Genomic DNA, 21,620 nt, shown 5'->3' on the forward strand with positions numbered 1-21,620 from the left:
TGAAGGCCTCAAAAATCAAGTATAGGCTAACAAATTGAAAACACAAAAAGGACTTGATGAGAGCCTTCAGTAAAAAGACTCATTATATGGATTGGGCATGATTAATTAGTCAATCTTTTCCAATCAAATAATGAGTTACCTTAGAGATATATGAAACTTAATTGGAAGTTTCATCATGTTGCCTCAAATTTGTGATGACGAAAAGCACAACACTATTATAACTCTAAAAATCCTTACAAAATTATTAGATGACAAACTTATTTACAACCAAAAAAAAGAGAATTGCAACTAATTATTTTGGAACCTGTTTTTTGAATTCCCAATCCAATGTGTGCAGGTTGATTGCTGTCTTATCCAGACCAGACACAACTAATTGCAAAAACACCTATCCAGGGATTTGCATACAAGCTCGATCAAATTTAGTTCGACTGTAATAACGTTCCAATGCTCGTGATAGCATTCAAATTTGCAGCATTAACTCACCCAGCCTAGGCGTTCACAGGTAGACAGATATGGGTCTGCAATCGCCACCCAAATCGCTTAAAAGCTATGCCAAATACAAGGAAAGTTGGCATTGATTGCAAAAGGAAACGTGAGCTTTTAAATGGAAGCTTGCAACAGAATTGCAAGGGCTCAATCTTTGACAGAAAATAATGGAAGAGGTACACCAAACACAAAGGTTGGGCGGCCAATTAAAACATGAACTCTAACAGATGCAAATCACTCCTCCAATCAGATTTTTGAATCAAACTCTTGCACAGTTCAACCTCTCAATTACAATAATCACAAATGAGAAGCCAATTCAAATTGCTCTTCCCAGATACAATGGTGAACAGTAGAGAATCTTAATAATTCAAACTTGAACACCTTTCCGCAAACAAAGAAATGTTTCCAACCATGGTAATCACAGCTTCAAGAAGACAATAATTATTCTCAGAATTTAATCCACAATACCTCAGCTATGGATTAAATGCAAAATCCAGCTTCAAACCCTTGTACCTCAACAAAGGAGTTGAAATCACCAAGCTTCGAATCCGTCAAAAAGACACAATAAAAAGTAAAAAGTCAATTGGATGCTTTTCTCTCCAAATGGGCTCATATTTATAACAAAATATGGCACTCTGTTTCTTCTTCATACTTTACATTTAAGAAGCTTCATCTTGAGAACACCACTTTAAAACATTAAATAACTTAAAGTGTCATTATAATAATAAAGCATCATTAATTAATTAATAAATATGAACCCATCAATAAATAACTCCATCCAATACAGAAGATGACCAACTGCCAGCGCCACTAATTGCACTGCCAAATATGGCAACCATCCGAAAAAGACTTCCTAAAAATAGCAAGTCCTCCACAACTGAGACCCTCAAATCTCACGGTCAGCTCACAAGGGTCGCGAGGATGAACTAACCATGCCAACTACATTAGCCTACTAAAAATGGGGGCATTACATCATGAACCAGTGTAACTCAACTAGGCCTAGCTTTGTACTAATTGGGATTCAATGCATATGCAGCCACATGCAAGGAAGTTTTAAATTTGTTCCATTTGGTGTTTAGTTTTCTCTCTTGGGGAGTTTGGAAAGCTTCAGCTTTCAGCAAGTGAGAGAACAGAAACCCTCAAGCTTGGGACAATGGAGAGAAACCCATTATTAGTTGGAGACATCACACAAGTGTTTCATGTAGCACATCAAGTTCATTTGTCTAATATCCAATCATCCTGTAATTTATGCAATTGTTTTGTTGAAGAGTTTCAATGCAATATTACTCCTGAAATTTTATTTCTGCCGGAGATTTATTCCCATATTCATTTCTTAGACTATTTTATCTGAATAATTTATGGGTTTTGCTGGTTATATTTGAAATGCATGGCATGAGATTTATTGTTTAAAATTTGTGAGATTTGGGGGAAATATCCGGTTAGGGATATTACACAAGAATAGCTTGCTTGATAATGGATGCTAGATTGAAGATTAAAAGAGAAAACAAGATGGATCACTAATAAGGGCAAGGTAGAGAGATAGGATGAGACAAGATTATGGTGTTTCATAATCCAATGTTATCAAACAGTTAGATATGTACAAAATAAACTAGGACAAAAGAAGAAAATGCCAAAAAATAACATAAGATCTTATGTCAACATACACCTAGAAAGATTCCCTAGGACCTAAGTTTACAAAAGCATGTCGATAGGACCTAGAAGTGAACTAGATAAGTAAACTTCCAATCGCATGATTTCAGGAAATAGTTTGGAGGTAATAAGTCATGGCTATTTTAGGGAATCTGTCAGCATGTTGGGATCATGTGGCTAATATAGGAAATCAACATGATAGACAATTGTTTATGGAAACAAAAAAACGCGTGAAATTTGAATCCATTGAGAGAATGCCCTTTTAAGAAAAAATATAGACTGTAAGGAAATGATCTTCATTAACAATTATGCAATGGAAAAACACCATAGTTTCATAAAGGTGTGGATCTGAGTCGCTTCCATTTCCTATTATGTGTATATAATTTCAAGGATATTTAGAGAACTTTCTGCCGAAAACCTTGGTATGAAAGACCTGCTCAAAGTTTCAATATGTTCTGGGACTTAATGAGAAAGTGTTCTAAATTAAAAAACAGGTACCAGGATCATATAGAGCTATGTATCAAGAGTAGGCTCTTCTTATCATATAAATTGTTTTGTTTTTTATACTATATTATTTGACTTTAATTATCTTATTTGCACGATCATTCATATGCGCTTTGAATTGATGTAATATAAAAATTTCATTAGTCTGATGATAAAAGTCAATGGATTCTTTTTAGCTGGTTATCAATTACTAGGAACAGTCAATTAGACCATCTTGCAAGAATGTAAGACTTGATCAAAAGAGGTAGAAATGGCAAAACCTGCCTTGCGAATTTGACTATTTGGTATGTCTTCATGAAGCCCAGAGGACTCTATGTGCAAGGGCAGCTGCAAAGATGTTTGTGAAATTGAAGCCTTCTTGTCTTTTGGCAGGCCCTCTGGTTTTTCTAATTTAGGTGCTGAAGATTTCTTTAAGTCCACTCCAGACTTAATTGCTGCCAAAACATCTCCTTTCAAGAGTGTCCCATGGGGACCTGTGCTTTTCAGTGATGATGCATCCAATTTAAATTCAGCAAGAAGCCTCCTCACTGATGGACCAAATCTATGAGTCTGCCATTGTGGTACTCTATCATGTGCAATCTTTTGTCCAGTTGTGTCTTTCTTTACTTCTTGAGAAGAAGACTGGTTGGCTAAACCATTTGCAAATTTTGGAATGTCATCTGGATTCTCTACCTGCAGCCATAGACCTTGTCATTTTCTGTCCAGTCTGCTCTCAAGAAAGAAGAAAAAATAAAATAAAATAAGTCAAACCAAATAATAAATATGATTGCATAAAAAACATAAATCAATATAAAACTGATGTCTATTAAGTTCTAATAAGAGAAATCAGTTTTTTTTACACTATTAATGAGCAAGAAATTATGCAGCTGTAGAATGCATGCTAAGAACGTACAATTATGGCAAGAGGTTTCCCAACTGATACATCCTTTGAACCAGCGGGTATTAGTATCTTAGCCAAGTACCTGCAAGCTCCAAAATAATCATTAGAATTCCATATTCAAAATCAAAATTATATTCTTTGAAAGACCCTAAAGTCATGTGCATGTCACAAGTCATTGTTGGTCAATCAGTAAAGACCGTAGAGTCAATTACACACGATTCATTAAAAATTAGAAAAGAAAGCAAATGAATGTCAATACTCATTAAGCATGCCACAAAAGATTGTGATTCACATGAATTCCTTTCCAGCATGGAAAACATCGAATGGCCGCATTCATGTCCTTGTTTTCAGATACAACTATCATAGTTGATGTATAAAGTTGAGATCAAAATACCTCTAGAATTTTTTTAATTTTTTTTATCGATAATGAATTATGTTATATTAATATCAAAAAGATGCATACAAAAGTGTATTGTCATTGAGGCAGGATCAAGCTTGAAGCCAACCCCTGAACAACCTAAAATCCACCTAGAAACCACCCAAACCACCATACAAAAACAGAGTATTACATTGGGATAACAAGCTGTGCAGGCCAAAATGTGATCAACGTGATATAAACAAAGGGAGACACCCATTGACATAGCAAAAAGCCATCTACAAACACCCACTATCATCGGTCACACAAACCACATGGTTGGATCGCATGAGTAATTAGGAATTGCTTCATTCTGTGGAGCACCCACCTTCCCCTCCGTGCTGCAGCATTGCAGAAGACTCTACATGATATGACAGTAGTAAAATATCAACCTTGGCCATAGCTGCATTTTCCTTTTCTCAGACAGCACCACGATACTTGCCTGACCCACGAGTCTGCCTGGTAAGAATCTGATGGCAAACCATTGACCAACTGGGGTCATCAATGGGAGCATTTGACTTAATGGCAGTCAATTTCCTTTTCCTGAACCTCAGCTCAGCATCAACAGCACAGGCCTGCATAGTGAACGAAGATAAAAGGTGAGCTTCCACCAGCCCAATCTTGCCACTAGAATGTGTGCAAACAGTGGGTTAGCTAAGGACCACACCAAGAGAGGTTGTAGTTCTCCCAGATCGCAGCAATCATACGCCAAGGACAAGGTCCCATGTGAAGGCCCACCCCTAACTCAGTCCTCTGCATTGTCTTGCACACCCACTTCCCACATAGGAACCAAATAGTCCCTATCCACCAGACACATGTCCGATTTGGAATCCACCACCATCAACCCCAGTGCTACGAACATTGATGAAATACCCAAATTTGACCACGACCTCCAATCGTTGTTCAAATACACTTCTCCCAAAATGAGCTTAATTGCCTCTAAAAGAATTGAGGTCCAAATCTGAAGTCATAATGACCACACATTGCATTGTACTTGTCCCATTCCACTCGGGAAGTGTTAGCTTATCATGCCGCCTCCATTTCAATAATGGAAGAGTCCCAAAGCTAGCTAGCAACGATCAAGGACACCTTCCTTCACTTCATCATAATTGCCCAATGTACTAAGCCATGATGAGTATGTCAATAGAATAGAATACCACGAATTTTTAGCACTCTCAATTCATCATTGATTAATCATGTATCCAACTCTTGTGGTGGGATATCATTGAAAAACTCTGTGATTTTGAAATTGCCTTGTAAAGACCTCGCCACCCATACATTAGATAATTTGCCAGCTAAAGTATTAGCCTCCCTAGGTACATCAGAGACTTTGAATTCGCCAACCTACTCTACTAAAGTTTTGATTTGTTTGATATACTTGTCGAGGTACCATGCATCCAAGTTTCCTTTTGCTATACCATTTACCACAATGTGGGAGTCTCCCTCGAGATGTAGCTTTCCAATGCCGAGCATGATTCCCAACAAAATTGCTTGTGCCATCTATTACCTTTCTTGCACTGAAAGCCAAAATGCTCCCATCTACTGACCTAGCCACCACACCCACACCTTAGGGGCCCAAGTTTCCCTTCAAAACCCCATCAAAATTGATTTTAGTCTACCAAAAATCAGGTGGGGACCACTCCACACTACATTCTTTTTGTTTAGACAAAAAATCAACTCTTAAAGGCCCATGAACAAGCCTGTATTTAATCAAGGACCAATTCCTCTCTATGGAGGCATCTCTATTACTGAATGAGAACTTACTCTTATTAACCCAAGACGCTGCATTAGAAACCACCTCTGAAACAAATTTTTCCAACCTTAATAGGAATCTAGGTAGAGCTTCTAATTTGTCCTAAAACACTCACTTATTTCGCTCCTTCCAAATTTCCCAAAGACTAATGGAAGGCAATATGGTCCAAAAGGATGCAAAACAAAAGGATTGAGATTGAACTCGCCAAGCTTCCAGCCAACTGTTGAGGTTGGCCGACATTGGACCAGACTAATCAAGACAATTGAATATAAACTCCTAGACTTCTTGGGAAATATCAACATTGGCCAACATTGGGCCAAACTAATCAAAACAACTGAATATAAACTCCCAGACTTCCCAGGAAAAATTGCACTCTACGAACAGATAATCCAATGTCTCCTCAACCTTATTGCAAAGAACACACCTGAAGGGTCTCGAGAAACCCAGTTTCATCAGTCCATCCCTTGATAAGATTCTAGAATTTCTAGCTAACCAAGTGAAAGCACTAGCCTTCGGAAAACACGCATTGTGCCAACACAACTTTCATTCCCATTCTATTGTTGTGTGGTGATTCTCCAACAGAGTGTACCTGATCTTAACAGAATAACGACCGCTCTTGGCCCCACACCATCTCAAGACATCATCCTCTTGAGACCCAACAATCATTATGTTTCTCAAGATCCACCTAAAGGCTTCTTGGTCCTCTCAAGTGATAAATCCAAGGAAGCAGGATCTTTCCATTCCAAAGGGCAGCCATGAAAAAAGAACTGTTGATTGATATAGTTTACCACCTTGTCAGCCCATTGCTCTTCTTGTGGTGAGGATGATATTCTAGGGAATGTCCTACTCGACCAAAGGTCTCTTCCCATCCCAGGAGTCGAACCAAAAATTAGCTCACTCCATTTCCAACTTGCCATGTGAGATGATATGTAATTAGATTCCTATAGCTGCCCAAAAAGTTCCATAAAGTTGAGCCCCTAAGGGGGTTGGCAATAGTGAGAATACTTGCATCCTCCAAGTACTTGGCTCTTGGTGTCCTCACCAATCGCTGATCCAACATTGTGTACATTTGCCAAATGAGTTTTGCACCCATGGCTGTGTTCAGCAATTTCCAATCTCTTAACCCAACTCCTCCACTACCTTTAGCTTGACAGATATTTTCCCAAGCCATCAGTGAGCTTTTGTCATTTTCCTGATTGTCATTCCATTGTGCATTCTTTGTTGGATAGTACAAATCACCTTGCTAGGAATTCTAAAGCATGACAGGGAGAAAATAGGAATCGCTAAAATGATAGACCTGAGCACTAGTAGTTGTCCAGCTAATGAAAGCCAACATCCTTTCCATCCGTCCAATCGAGAGCACTAGCCTTCTAGCAATTCCTACCAATAATCCTTCTTTGTTGCTCCTTCAAATAAAGGGTCCCCAAGAAATTTTCTAGGCAATTTGCCAATTCGTACCCTAAAGACATCAGCTATGGAACGTTGTGACCTGACTTCCGCATTAACAAAGAATATCTCTTATTTGCTCCAATTTACAGATTACCCAGAATCCATACTACACGCATCCAACACTCTTTTCATTATTCTTCACCCATGGAAGGCACCCTAAAGAAGAAAGCATCGTCAGCAAATTGAGAATGAGTCTTTGCCTCAATTTCCAATGCTATGCGGATTCCCTTCTATTGACCATTTTCTCTAAATCTCTAAATCAGTCTACCTAGAACTTTTGCCAATAAGGTAGAAAGAAAGGGCGAGATAAGGTCCCCCTAGCGAATTCCACTAGATGTTTCAAAAAAACCCTGGGGACTATTAATAACCAAAATTGAAGCTCAAGATCCAAAAATCAAATTTCAAATTCAACTAATCCAAGCTTTGCCAAAGTCAAATCTCTTCATTACTTGTAGTAGGAATCCTCTGTCCACCCTATCATATGATTTCCTTATATCAAGCTTAAGTAACATATGTCTAGCCTTGCTTGAGCATACAGAGTGAATGGCCTTGTGAGCCATGATGATTTCATCCACGATATTTCGATTGGGTGTGGATCCATTCTGCTCTAGATGAGTTTCAGTCTATTCACTTCTACTTTAAAGATAATCATGTAAATTGAGTTGTAGAGGGAGATTGGTAAGAAATCATCTAAACCCTTTCTTCCTAGATCCTTTCACCATAGCCAACAATTCAAACTTCAATAAGTTCCAAAATTTCTGATAAAAGATTGCCTGGAACCTATCTGGGCTAAGGGCTTTGTCCCCACCCATCCCAAGCTACAAGCTACATGAGCATCTAGTTGTCTTCTTCCATGACCAGGTTCAGGATGACCTCTAACAACTCTTCTTGTGTCTGGTGTCTGTCAATCGAATCACAGCATCATAGATTGCAAAAATACCGAATGGTTTCTTAATTGATAGCTTTAGGTTTCTCTATAATAGAGCCATCTTCGCTGGAAATGGATAAGATTCTATTGATGTTGTTGAGAACTTTGACCGAGCAGTGAAAGTATTTTGTATTGCGACCACCTTATCTCAACCAAGTCTCTCTAGACTTAGACTTCCAATAAATTTCCTCTCGCTGTAAAGTTTCACCATACTCGTTCAACAGGTCTTTCTCATTCTCAAAGTCCACTGTATCCATGCCATCTTCCAAAACTTTTCTATTCAAAGCTGTCAGATAACCTTCAATCTCTACCTTTTCTTTGAAGATGTCGCCAAAGTGTATCCTATTCATAGTACCGAGAATCGCAGCAATTCACACGATTCGGCGATATAATTCAAGCCAAATGACTTTTTGTGAATCAGTGAATCAAATCAGCAATAAAGGGTTTATAAAATAAGTTACTAAATTTTAAGGGTTTTTTTAATTTGTCGATTCGTGGCCAATTTGATTCCGATTCATGGCCAATTTATAATTCAATTCGGCCTTGCCGATTCCAATTCGATTCCGATTCTCGTTACTTTGGTCCTATTCCATACCTTCAAGTTTAGCTTGATATTTTTCAAGTTTTTCAAAAACTGAATGGTGTAATTGTCATCTTTTACTGGGGATGCCTTCCACCAATCTGAAACTAGTTCCATGAATCCAAATTCTCTAAGCCATGTCAGTTTGAATTTGAGCAGGAACGTCATACCTTTGAAAAATGAAACAGAAAAATGATCTAATCCAAAGCTCCCCAGGATGTGACCCTTGTTGAATTATCCAAGTTTAGACCAGCTTCTTATTCAATGTGTACCATATTAGGACCAAAGCGTTCATTTTTGACAAGCAAATGAGGGGGAACAATATCTACAGATGGAGATTGAAATCCATCAAGGATGTTCGGGTATGACACTGCCATGAGCTTGTCTTCCAATACTTTTGTTTCACTACCCTTTCTTTTTTTCACTATTAGACATTCTGCCTCTAAGTGTCCTCACTCCTTGCAGATTTTATGTTGCTCTATATTTTTCTTAACTTCTATGCCTTGCCACCAAATTCCCTCAGCCAAGTGAATCTTACTTGCCTTCAACAATAGAGGATAAGGGTTCCAAAGGATGCATATGCAAGTGTACATATTGAAGTCTTTTTTCATTGCTTCCTCTGATTTGATGAACTTTCCCACTTTGGCCCCTATAGCCTTGAAGGATTCCTCCTTCCAATATTCATGAGCGGATTATACAACCGAATCCAAATAGACATTTCCTCAATTGTCGCTTGTTTAGGATTGAAATTGGGGACCCAATCCTTGATACAAAAACCCATGTCGTCCATCATGAAAGGGTCCTTTGACAGAACCCAGTTTTTTCTCCAACATTACCCATGATGATTAGTAAAAAAACGTTCGAGAGGGTTTTGATGGATATGTGTTCCCCCCAAGTTTCATTTATCCATTTTCTAATATTTGGTAAGGCAGGCCAGCCTTTCCCCACTTCATGAAAAAAGCCCTTTCTTTCAGAGATTGGACCGAATATCTCCAAGCTTCAAAATTAATTCTAATGTTCGCAACTTTATCCTTGCTTGTTAAGGGCAAGTTGTTAGGATCAGTATCTTTTGAAGGGGGGTTCCTTTGCCGCCATGCTGTGTCCGAGCATTTAGGATTTTTGTGAGTACCCCTAGTGATTTTGGAAAATCCCTAGTGGTTACAGGATTGATTGCAATCAAAATCCCAATGTTGTCGTTGAAAACCTAGAACAACCCTAGGGTATTGAGATTGCAATGGGTTCCACAGACGATGGCTACCATTGTTTTGATCGTATCCTGACCTACTGAAAAATCTATCTTGGATTGACTACCTTTGTCCCGTCTAACCCTAATGCCCAAAGCCCCAATCATGTTACTTTCTCTAACTCGTAGACCTATTCTATTCCCATTGTTGCCTCCGTTGATGTCCATTCTGCCTTTGCGCCTACTCCCTCCTTTGTCGATTGCTCACCATTTTTATGCCTCTATAATTTTCGTCATATGTTAATTCATTTATTGATAGTTATGTTATTTGTGTTATATTATCAAGTTCCCTCTTTCATTGGGTTGTTATGATCAATGATAATATTCATCACACTCTAATTGGGCTTCTCCATTATTTTTTTAGTTTTAGTTCAGGCTTAGTTATCTCTTGTATACTATTGAGCTTATCTTTGGGTTTTTGTATATTTACCTCGAGCCATGTAACTTGTTGGGCTGATTTAGAGGCAAGATAAACCGTATTTGCAAATTGTTTTTCATTTATCATTCCCTTTGTACAATATATTTGTAGGGAACGAGTCCCGTCTAGAGCTCATTTAATCTTGGATTATCTTTGTAATAGTGATTATTGCTTGTAGAAGCTTCAAATCGAGTGAATCATAGTGGTGCTTGATTTCAGAAAATAAAGAAACTTCTCCTTCGATTTTTTTGGCAGTACGCTGCCCTTGTTTACTCAAATTTGTTCTTTGTTTTGTGGAATGGCATTTATGCGTATCATTGAGTCATTCGACAGAGTTCATTGTTGCCATGCTTGTCATCGTCAGCTTTATTTTCTATCATCTCTTATCATTTATGTTCGGAATTTCCAATTTGTATCTACCGCTTTGATTTATTCCGTGTGGACTCCTTATCATGTTTGAGGAAATGCTTTTTGGATTTTTTTTTGCTTTGAATGATGACATGGCTTCGTCCATAGAATGAGTTGGCATCATGAGCTCCATTTTTTGAGTTTATAAAACAAAAATGTATCTTATTTATCCACCAATATGTTTTGCAGTGTTGGGTTTGTTAGTAGACATCTTCTCTGGTATCTTCGAGTTTGATAGGAGACATTTGTTGTTCTATCTTTCTATTCCTTAGTTACCAGTTAAATTCTGTTGGCCTATGATTGTATCTAGTTCCCTTTATTTCTATTTTTAGATTCATCATGGTGTTTTAATTAACAACCTGCACACCTGTCTTTTTCACTCCTTTCTTCCTTCTATGTATATTTTTTATTTCATCATGTTGTGGTCTCTCAATGATGATGAAGCTGACCTTGCAAAGACCCTTTGTCTTCCACTATCATGGATAATGTCTCATCTATTTTACCTTCCTTAAGTATATCATTACCTCATGTGTCGTTATCTTATTTATTATATGTTCTGTTAGCCACTAGTCTTCGTCGGTTCATTCCAATCATTGGCCACCTTGGACAAATTTGTGTCTGCGTCACTGATTTTTTTAAATCAAAACCATGGGCAATGTACCCCATCATGAACATATGCAGTAAGATATCGTACTTATCAGACTTACTAAGTCTATGTGCTTCTCCTGAATATTTTTGTGGGTCCAGATCTGCGAATTCAGTCTTATGCTAATTTGGAACCAATTTCAATCATATAATAAACGTATATATACATTGTTTGTGTGCTTGTTATATATTTTCAATCTATACTTGTCTGGATACAGATTTCATTATTAGATACTGTAGGAAAGATTTTCGTAACATTTTTTTGTGCAAATTTATGGAGTTGGGTAGCCATTCATATAAAACTTCAGGAATCACATAGCACTCTAGGGGTTCTCAAAGTCTCTTACCCCTCTCCTTATTCGGGGAGGACATCACAGTAGCTATAAATTTGGGTATGTGCCACTATATTGGATCAGATATGTGGGGCACTCATGGACAAATTGAGATTAGCTGACCAGGCTAGAGCTTTTGAAGATGACCAAATAATTGCTTTCTCAGGGCTTCGCAGAAGTTGAGCTCAACACCAGCCTCCAAGAATTATTCAGCCTATGTGGAAAAGTATGTGGAAGTCTCAGACTGCTCATTTTGAGGAAGGGATTTTCAAGACACCATGTGACGAGGAATTGCTTAATGCTCTGCCCATTAAGAGTCGCACTGTTCGAGTTGTGTTGCTTACCCCCAAACATGTATCCATGCATAGGATGGCATGCGTTATTTTCTTGCAGGATAGAGGATTGGATTGTAAAAAGATCGATTTTTTTCTGTTGGATGTGAAGCATAAGAATGTTTTATTTTAGTGTTGTGTCCTTGTACTTCCCGACAATCAAAGATAAGTCTTTCATTTTCTTGATTATTGATCATAAATCTATGCTTTTAGCATTTATATTTTTTGATAGCATTATCCCTATTCGTTGCAAGATGCAACAAGAAAAGCAATGAGAAGAGGATGTTGCTTTAATTAAGAGGGTGATGTTTTAGCTTCAGGAGGAGGCTTCAACTATCTTCTTGTGATGATCATAGTTAAGACGGAGTATTTACTGGATCTCTTCTAATTTTATATGTGCTTGGTATTGTAGAATTTGAGTCTTGTTGGAAAATAGTTTTCAGCTGTGATTTATGAGTTAATATTCACATGAAACAAATAATAAGCAGTACAGACAACCTGATAACACTTTCACTTATGAGAGATTCATAGTGAACATCATGTAGAGAGAGTCCATGATGTCATTACATTGAGAGATTTTGTGATGGGAGTTGGAAGTCATATTGAGAGAGTCCATGACTGTATCACATTGAGAGAGTCCGTGATAAAATGTTGGTTGTAAACCTTACTAACTTGTCATGTTGAAAGAATTCATGACAGCATCACATTGAGTGAGTCCATGATGAAAGGTGATTGTGATTGTTACAGGTTTGTCATGTTGACAGATTCCATGACAGCATCACATTGTTTGAGTCCATGATGAAGGTTGATTGTGATTTTTGCAAGTTTGTCATATTGAGAGATTCCATGACAGCATCATGTTAAGTAAGTTTGTGGTGAAAATTGAATGTGATTTTTGCAAGGTTTTCATGTTGAGTGATTCCATGAACTATGTTTTCGATCTACATGATCAGAAATTATCATTGACATTTATTGGTCTCAGCCTTGTGCGACTACTTAGCTAAAGATCTCTCTCTGGCTAAGAGGGAGTATTGAAGATTATTGCTGCAATAGAGATCTTTGTCTCTAAAATCTGGATGTTATTATCCTTATGGTCACCTTCGGCTGAAGAGAACATTTTATAATAATACTTGTAATATTAAATATAAAGATGTGTCATTCGACATGTGTTGAGGCATGGAAATTCGTAGAGATGTATATTTAAAAATGAAGAGACCTTCAATTGTAATGGTGAAGAGTCTCTCTATGTGTTACATATATCACTTCAAGCAAAAGACATTATACACTTGAATATTTTATTATCAATAAAATGATCTTTTATTGTGTAGCTAGATTTTTCCCTTCATCCAGGAAGGGTTTTCCCAGGGTAATTTCTGGTATTTTTTGTATCTCTTTTATGCTTTCTTTACTGCTGTATGTCTTTCATTTCTGGGTTAAAACTCAACACTAGTTAACAAAAATCTGAAGTTATCTTCCATTTAGAGGTTCATTTGTGAATCAGGGTATCAAATTTTCATGTGAATACGATGAAAAATTGGTTTTTTTGTCAAACTGCATTGAAGTTTGAATTATGAACAGTATTTGCAGAGGTTTTTATATAATGTTTCCATTCACATTTTATCTGGGACAATCATCAATGTCTGCATATTTCCTAGGATCAAATAATCCCTTTGAGGACTAAAAAATGTTACCAACCAAAGAAACATAAATGAACATCAGTCCTTTTCCCTGTATCAGATCATTGTTTTTATAAAAATTAATTTCTATCAGTATTTTACTATTTAGCAATATAATAAAATTGCAGAAAAGACTTCTGTTTTTGCTAGACTAACAGACCAGATATGCCACTAACCCCAGAGCCAAACCCCAAAAGACATCTTGTCAGCTGAGATTTCTTGGCACACCACTTTGGGAGTGCTACAAAAAGTAAATAATTATAAGATACCAAACATGAAGGTGCAGAACCCTTGTAAGATGTTATTTCCTCGACAATAATCAATGTGTTTTACATTTTGAACTCAACCATCATAATTTACCTTCACAAAAGAAAAAAGAAAAATCCCATCTTCTCTGGTATCCTCAGGAGACCAGAGAATTACAAAATTTATAAATTCAACAGCATTTAGTAGACTCTTGTCATGTCCCCTTTTCAATTTTAGTTCTGAGTGACAAAATTAATCTATCTCCACATCCGAATAGATTAATATCATTTTTCGCAGGATGCTCTCCAGTCACAATGGGAAATTTAAATTAATTTATTCCAGACTTTTATTTAATGAGCAGAGCTAAGCCACTTTAATGTTATAAAAGTTATTTACCTTTTAATAGCTTTAAGTGACTACAGGACGAAAATGTCAATTAATCCCACATTCCTTGTACTTTGTACTCTCCCTCTTTCCGAGGCTATTTAATCACGTGTTTGCATTGGGATTTACACACAGAAAGATTATGAATATTGAATGCTCAGATTTGAATCTCTGGTTGCTTGAAAGTGACTGGTAACATCTTAAGGACGAAGCCCCTTAAGATTCTTGGCATACTGGACGTAGCCCCAGTTCATGCCATTTTGGTAAATTGGCAGTTAACGCAGTAAGGTATCTCAGGCTGAATGAGAGTTAATCTGGTTGGGCAGAATATCGGCAAGCAACAGTGAGAGGGCAGGTGGAATCCAAGATTGTTGAGGTAATATCAAATTCAGTTAAATAACATTCAGAGTTTGTTTTGTTGGGTCGAAGTTCAGAGTATGGTAACAATGTCTGAGTTTGATGCCAATTCCATGGGAGTTAGGAGTGTCACCACGTAAGGTAGTATTTCCAAGAGAACCCATGGAAATTGGTCGCCTCCAGATTCAGTGACAAAACTTCTTTCATGTTCTGTAGCTCACGTAGAAAATACTGATATTTCCAGCGGTTAACATATCTCAGAGCAGATTTCGTTTGGGTGAGCAGCATGTGTTGGAACGTTATACCACAGCCTATCCGACAGCGAGCAACTTTCAGGCGTCCATTGATCTGAGGAAGATTGGGGTTGAGCGGCATCTACCACCTGTGCAGACGGCGCGGTTCGAACCCGACCAGTCGCTACCAGTTTCAAATGAAGTTTGGGGTTTGGCGAGAAATAGTTCACCGTGCGGGAAGAGCCAACAGCGTCCAATTATATGTATTCTGGGTGACAGGTGTGAGGAACTGTTTATAGGCAGTTTGAGATTCAGATTATACAAGTAAAACTACACTAAAGCATCCGACGCCAATACCAGGTATGAGGACGAACTGCTGGACTAGGTTCGAATTTGCTGTCAGCTGATACGACCCAAGCATATGCGTCATTTTTCTGCTCAAGTGTATTCTTCAGATAATACATTGGTATGTTAATTATTTGTAATAAATCTCTGAATGAAAAGTCTACTGTTAGTTTCAAATGATACTGGAAGCATGAGGGATTGGTTCGACTATAACTCATCTACAGCTTTATTATTTGTTTTTTTCCTTCGTAGCATTTGAAAGAGCGACTAACCCTGGAAGTAGTGTTGCTTCATTTATGAATGTCTCTTGAATTAGTATCGACTGCTGTGAATTCAAATCCAGAACTAGGGTAACAGTGAATTGTTTGATGTAATTCCCCTTGTAGCAAGCAGCATTAGGTAACAGTTCCTGTGACTGAGTTACAGTAAAAGTGGTTGGATTTGGATATCAGTTGGTCTTGTTTGAATAATAAATCTCTTACAAACTTAATGAAGGCAGTGAATTGTTTGACAAATTATTATCTCACAACTATAACAGCCCTCGCAAACATTTGGCAAATCTTGAAAACACATTAATACAGTAATCACCTAATTACTGCTGTAGAAATTTATTCAGTTTATTACAATGGTATCAGAGCCATAAACCCTGCCAGCTTGTGGGGAAAACTATTTTTGCAGGTTTTTGAATGAGTAAAAGGCAGTATACTTTCCGTCATCTTCAGCCGGAAAAGACAGAATCTTCAGAACATCTTGTGGTGGAAGATAGTTATTCAGTGGATGAGGATATAAGCTTTGGGCCAGAAGTACAAGTTGAACAAACTACTAGATTTGAACAGGTTCAGGAACAAGCACTAGTTTCTCTAATAGCACGAAATGATGAAGCAATAGACAAGGAAGTAATGGAAACCATGCGGGCCATTAGAGAAGGGCAAAATAGCATTGCTGCCGCGTTACAGCAGCTCACAGGTGCCATGCAGCAGTTAGCTCCTGAAAATAGGAGAGCGCCCAGCCACCATAGTGGGGGAGGTAGCATAGCAGGAACACCCCGTACAGCAAGAACTCCAACTCGGAATACAGATAGACCCTTGATGCCTATTTTTGTGGGAAATAATGCTGAAGAAGAAGTGGCTCCACCCGCAACTCCACCCTTGTTACCTGATAATATTATAGCTATATATGATGTGAGTGGGATGTACTTCTAGATCCAATTAAACAAAATTTAACTTTTAATCAATATATGAACCAAAAAAAGGACGCTGGGAGACCTCAACATGATAGAAGGCCTAGGATGCAAAACAGGGATCTTAAACATGCCATGAACAAATTAACACTTCCTACTTTTGATGGCAGCAATAAAACTACAGCCAGGGCATGGATTCATAAATTGGACACCTACCTAACACTCAAGCCCATGACGGAAACAGAAGCTATTAGATTTTCCACTATGCATCTTGAGGGGGCAGCCTATGATTGGTGGCACCATGGACTTGTTACCCAAGATCACGGACTCATCACTTCTTACGAGGTTTTCAGCTCAAAGCTGATTAACCGTTTTGACAAGAAAGATATCAAGGTCTACTACCGAGATTTGGCCCAGTTACAGCAGAGCGGGACTTTGGATCACTATATAGATGAGTTTCAGCGGATATCAGTGATGGTACCAGATATGTCCGAGCAGCGCAAGGTGATGTTATTCACTAAAGGATTACAGGATAGATTTAGAGGTTTGGTCAAAGTCCTAAAACTAAACACCTTGGATGATGCCATTAAGATTGCTCACGACTTGGACACACCTATCTCATTGTCCCAACCTCCTAAGAAATCCTATAAGGGATCCAGTTCTTTTAAGAGGAATTAAAAACAGCAAAAGACAAACACCCCCAGATTGGATTTTGAGACACGCAATGAATTGAGGAGGAAGAAGTTATGTTTTACTTGCAGGGACCTTGGACTCCTGATCACAGATGCTTGGGTAAAGGCAAAATCCACTACGTTGAGGTCCATTCTGAGGAGGAGGAAGGGGTGGAAGAGCCACAGGAAGAGGATATCAGTGCGGACAGCGAGGAGGAGGAGGAAGTTGAGGGGCAGCCCGGTAAAGATAAGAAGAAACAAACCCCTACTAAACAGCCTCCAATTTTAGCTACCCTTTCGAGTGATCTAGCATGTCATCCTTTCAAGGTGAAAGGGGTTATTAGAGGCCAGCTTATTATTTGCCTTTTAGATACAAGAGCCTCACATAATTTTATCAGTACACAAATGGTATCTAGGAGGGAATTACAGACAGTGGCCATACCCGAGTTTGATGTTAAGGCAGCTGGTGGAGAAGTTTTGAGGTGCACAGAGAAGGTAGCTAGACTCCAGATTCAATTTGATGGTTATCTTCTAGAGTCTGATTTTTATGTGGTTGATCTGGACGGGCTAGATATTATTTTGGGAAGACAATGGTTGAGTACACTCCGTCGGTATACATTTGATCATGAGACTATGCAGCTGGAGTTTTTACAGAATGATAGATTGGTGATTCTCAGAGCTATATCTAATAGTAGTCCCAGGGTGATTTCAGCTCACAGGATGGAGGCTATTTTAAGACACGAGGATATAGAGTGGGCTACTCGGTGTTTCATCTCGTCCAAGGAGACATACAGGACAGTGTTATCACTGTGACATACAATCAATTATAGATAAGCACAGGAGAGTGTTTGAGGATATTCCTCCTGGGGTCCCTCCAGATAGGGGATTTGAGCATATTATTGAGTTTGAGGAGGGAGCTAAACCTGATATCACTACACCTTATCGTCATCCCAGGCATTACAAGGAGGAAATAGAGAAGACGATAAAGGAGCTTTGGATATGGGGCATATCAGGCCCAGCTCGAGTCCCTTTGCATCCTCGGTAGTGTTGGTTAAGAAGAAGGATGGCACCCTTCGAATGTGCATAGATTACCACGCATTGAACAAGAGGACTATCAAGAACAGGTACCCGATTCCCCGCATTGATGAGTTGTTGGATGAGCTTCATGGGGCAGTTCATTTCTCTAAGATGGATCTTCGCTCAGGGTACCATCAGATACGGGTCCAGAAAGAAGATGTGCATAAGACAGCCTTCAGATGTCATTACGGACATTACAAGTCCTTGGTGATGCCATTTGGGCTCACTAACGCACCAGCCACTTTCCAGTCTTGCATGAACCATATTTTTAAAAAACAGTTAAGGAAGTGTGTTTTGGTATTCTTTGATGACATACTAATTTACAGCAGAACTTGGGAGGAACATTTACAGCATCTGGATGAGGTTCTCAGTATCTTAGCGGAGAACTTTTTATTCGCAAAAGAATCTAAGTGCGAATTTGGGTTGAATGAGATTCATTACTTGGATCATGTAATTGGAGCTGAGGGAGTTAAGGTGCACCAAGAGAAAATCAGAGCAATTTTGGATTGGCCACCACCGAAGGATGTTTCAGAATTGCGGGGTTTCCTTGATCTATGTTCCTATTATCGGCGGTTTGCCAAGGGTTTTTCACAGGTAGCTGCACCGCTCACTAATTTGACACGGAAAGGGGCTTTTTCTTGGACAGAGGATGCCGTGGTAGCATTTGATAAGCTAAAACAGGTGATGAGCTCATGCCCAGTGCTAGCGCTTCCTGACTTCTCTAAGCCCTTTGTTTTAGAATGTGATGCATCGGGAAGTGGAATAGGGGCTGTTTTGATGCAGAACCGTCACCCTATTGCTTTTGAGAGCAGAAAACTGCGGGGCAGCGAGGTATTATATTCCACATATGACAAGGAGATGCTAGCTATAATGCATGCGTTAGCAAAATTCAGGCAGTATTTGGTAGGAAGTAAATTTACAGTTAAAACTGATCATAATAGCTTATGTTAGTTCCTAGAACAGAAGGAACTGAATGAGAGACAACAAAAATGGGTCAGCAAGATACAAGCATATGATTTTGACATTGAATATGTCAAGGGGAAAAATAATGTTGTTGCTGATGCTCTATCTCGTAGACCCCTAGTACTGGATTGTTACATCACTTCTGAAATTTCAGCGGATTGGAGATTACAGCTTCTAGTGGAGTATTCCAAGAATGCACACGCATGTCAGATTTTGGATGGCATACTTCAGGATGAGTGGTACAAGGTATTGAATGATATTATATACTATAAGGATAGAATCTACCTAGTACCCAATTCTAAACTTAAGAAAGACATTATGCGCACCACACATGATGCACCGACAGCAGGACACCATGGGTTTTTCAAAACTTACAGGCAGATTAGAGAGAGATTCTCTTGGAAGGGGCTTAAGGATGATGTGTTATAGCATATTAGAGAGTGCCAGACTTGTCAGCAGAACAAGTCTGAACAGGTTTTTCTAGCAGGATTACTTCAGCCTCTCCCCATTCCAGCTCAGAGATGGGAGAGCCTTTCTATGGATTTCATCACTGGGTTGCCGAGGGTCCAAGGCAGGGATTGCATCTTTGTAGTGGTGGACAGGTTGACCAAGTACGCGCATTTCTTCTCGATATCTGCTGATTGATCGGCTTCCCAGTAGCTGAATTGTTTTTCCGAGACTCCATGGATTACCTAAAACCATTGTAAGTGATAGAGACAATAGATTTCTCAGTACTTTTTGGCAAGAGATTTTCAGGTTGACTGGTACAGAATTGACTCCTAGCACAAGTTATCATCCACAAACTGATGGCCAGACCGAGATAGTGAACAAGTGGGTGGAAGGTTACTTGAGAAACTACATTGCAGGTCAGCAGGAGCGTGGGTCAAGTGGTTGTACTTGGGGGAGTACTGTTATAACTCCACCTATCATACGTCTATTTGGATGACTCCTTTCCGTGCACTCTACAGCTATGAGCCTCTTTCCTTTATTGATTTGGCTTTGTCAGACAGTGGAGCGCCATTAGCTAAAGATTGGATTGAGGAGCAGCAGGATATCCTTGGAGTTCTCATGGATAATATTCAGCAGGCGCAGCATCAGCAGAAGTTGTACGCTGACCACCATTGCACAGAGCGGAGTTTTGAGGTTGGAGATAGAGTTTTTCTCCGGCTACAACCTTATAGACAGAGCTCACTAAAGAAAAGCGGGGCCGAGAAACTTAAGCCTGGATTTTATGGACCTTATTGTATCACCAGGAGGATAGGGGAGGTCGCGTATGAGCTGGAGTTACCTGATGACAGCTGGATCCACAACATCTTTCATGTCTCGTGCCTCAAGAAGGCAGTGGGCCAGCAGATTGTGCCGTCAGAGAGCTTACCTCCACTTGATGAAGTGGGTAAACTTGTTTTAGTACCAGAGAGGTGATTGAAACCAGGGAGAGGAAGCTACGCAACAGGACTGTCAGAGAATATCTGATCAAGTGGAGAGACTTGCCTTATGAGGATGCCACTTGGGAAGGCGAGTCCATATTGCAGCACCCAGCATTGAGATTGCTTAAGGGCAAGCAATCCCGAGAAGGGAGGACTGTCATGTCCCCTTCTCAATTTTAGTTCTCAGCAACAAAATTAATCTATCTCCACATCCGGATAGATTAATATCATTTTTCGCAGGATGCTCTCCAGTCACAATGGGAAATTTAAATTAATTTATTCCAGACTTTTATTTAATGAGCAGAGCTAAGTCACTTTAATGTTTTAAAAGTTATTTACCTTTTAATAGCTTTAAGTGACTAAAGGACGAAAATGTCAATTAATCCCACATTCCTTGTACTTTGTACTCTCCCTCTTTCCGAGGCTATTTAAGCACGTGTTTGCATTGGGATTTACACACAGAAAGATTATGAATATTGAATGCTCAGATTTGAATCTCTGGTTGCTTGAAAGTGACTGGTAACATCTTAAGGACGAAGCCCCATAAGATTCTTGGCATACTGGACGTAGCCCTAGTTCATGCCATTTTGGTAAATTGGAAGTTAACGCAGTAAGGTATCTCAGGCTGAATGAGAGTTAATCTGGTTGGGCAGAATATCAGCAAGCACCAGTGAGAGGGTGGATGGAATCCAAGATTGTTGAGGTAATATCAAATTCAGTTAAATAACATTCAGAGTTTGTTTTGTTGGGTCGAAGTTCAGAGTATGGTAACAATGTCCGAGTTTGATGCCAGTTCCGTGGGAGTTAGGAGTGTCACCACGTAAGGTAGTATTTCCAAGAGAACCCGTGGAAATTGGTCACCTCCAGATTCAGTGACAGAACTTCTTTCGTGTTCTGTAGCTCACGTAGAAAATACTGATATTTCCAGCGGTTAACATATCTCAGAGCAGATTTCGTTTGAGCGAGCAGCATGTGTTGGAACATTATACCACAGACTATCCGACAGCGAGCAACTTTCAGGCGTCCATTGTTCTGAGG

At 39.0% G+C, this 21,620-nt stretch overlaps 1 protein-coding gene across 2 annotated transcripts in view; it reads right to left on the reverse strand.

The window, feature by feature from the left end:
• Nucleotides 1-21,620, reverse strand: part of LTA3 (Dihydrolipoamide acetyltransferase, long form protein) — a 199,400-nt gene that overhangs the window by 66,299 nt on the left and 111,481 nt on the right. For both annotated transcript variants that reach the window (XM_089802031.1, XM_089802032.1), the window contains 2 exons: nt 3,533-3,602; nt 2,905-3,312 (listed from right to left, as the gene is read on the reverse strand). In XM_089802031.1, the coding sequence (XP_089658157.1) occupies nt 2,905-3,312; nt 3,533-3,602 (478 nt within the window). The remainder of the gene's footprint in view (nt 1-2,904; nt 3,313-3,532; nt 3,603-21,620) is intronic.

This window comes from Cupressus sempervirens, chromosome 9 (genome assembly GCF_028749045.1).
Source record: "Cupressus sempervirens isolate cs-2001-9-10 chromosome 9, ASM2874904v1, whole genome shotgun sequence".
In the NCBI taxonomy this organism is placed as follows: domain Eukaryota; kingdom Viridiplantae; phylum Streptophyta; class Pinopsida; order Cupressales; family Cupressaceae; genus Cupressus; species Cupressus sempervirens.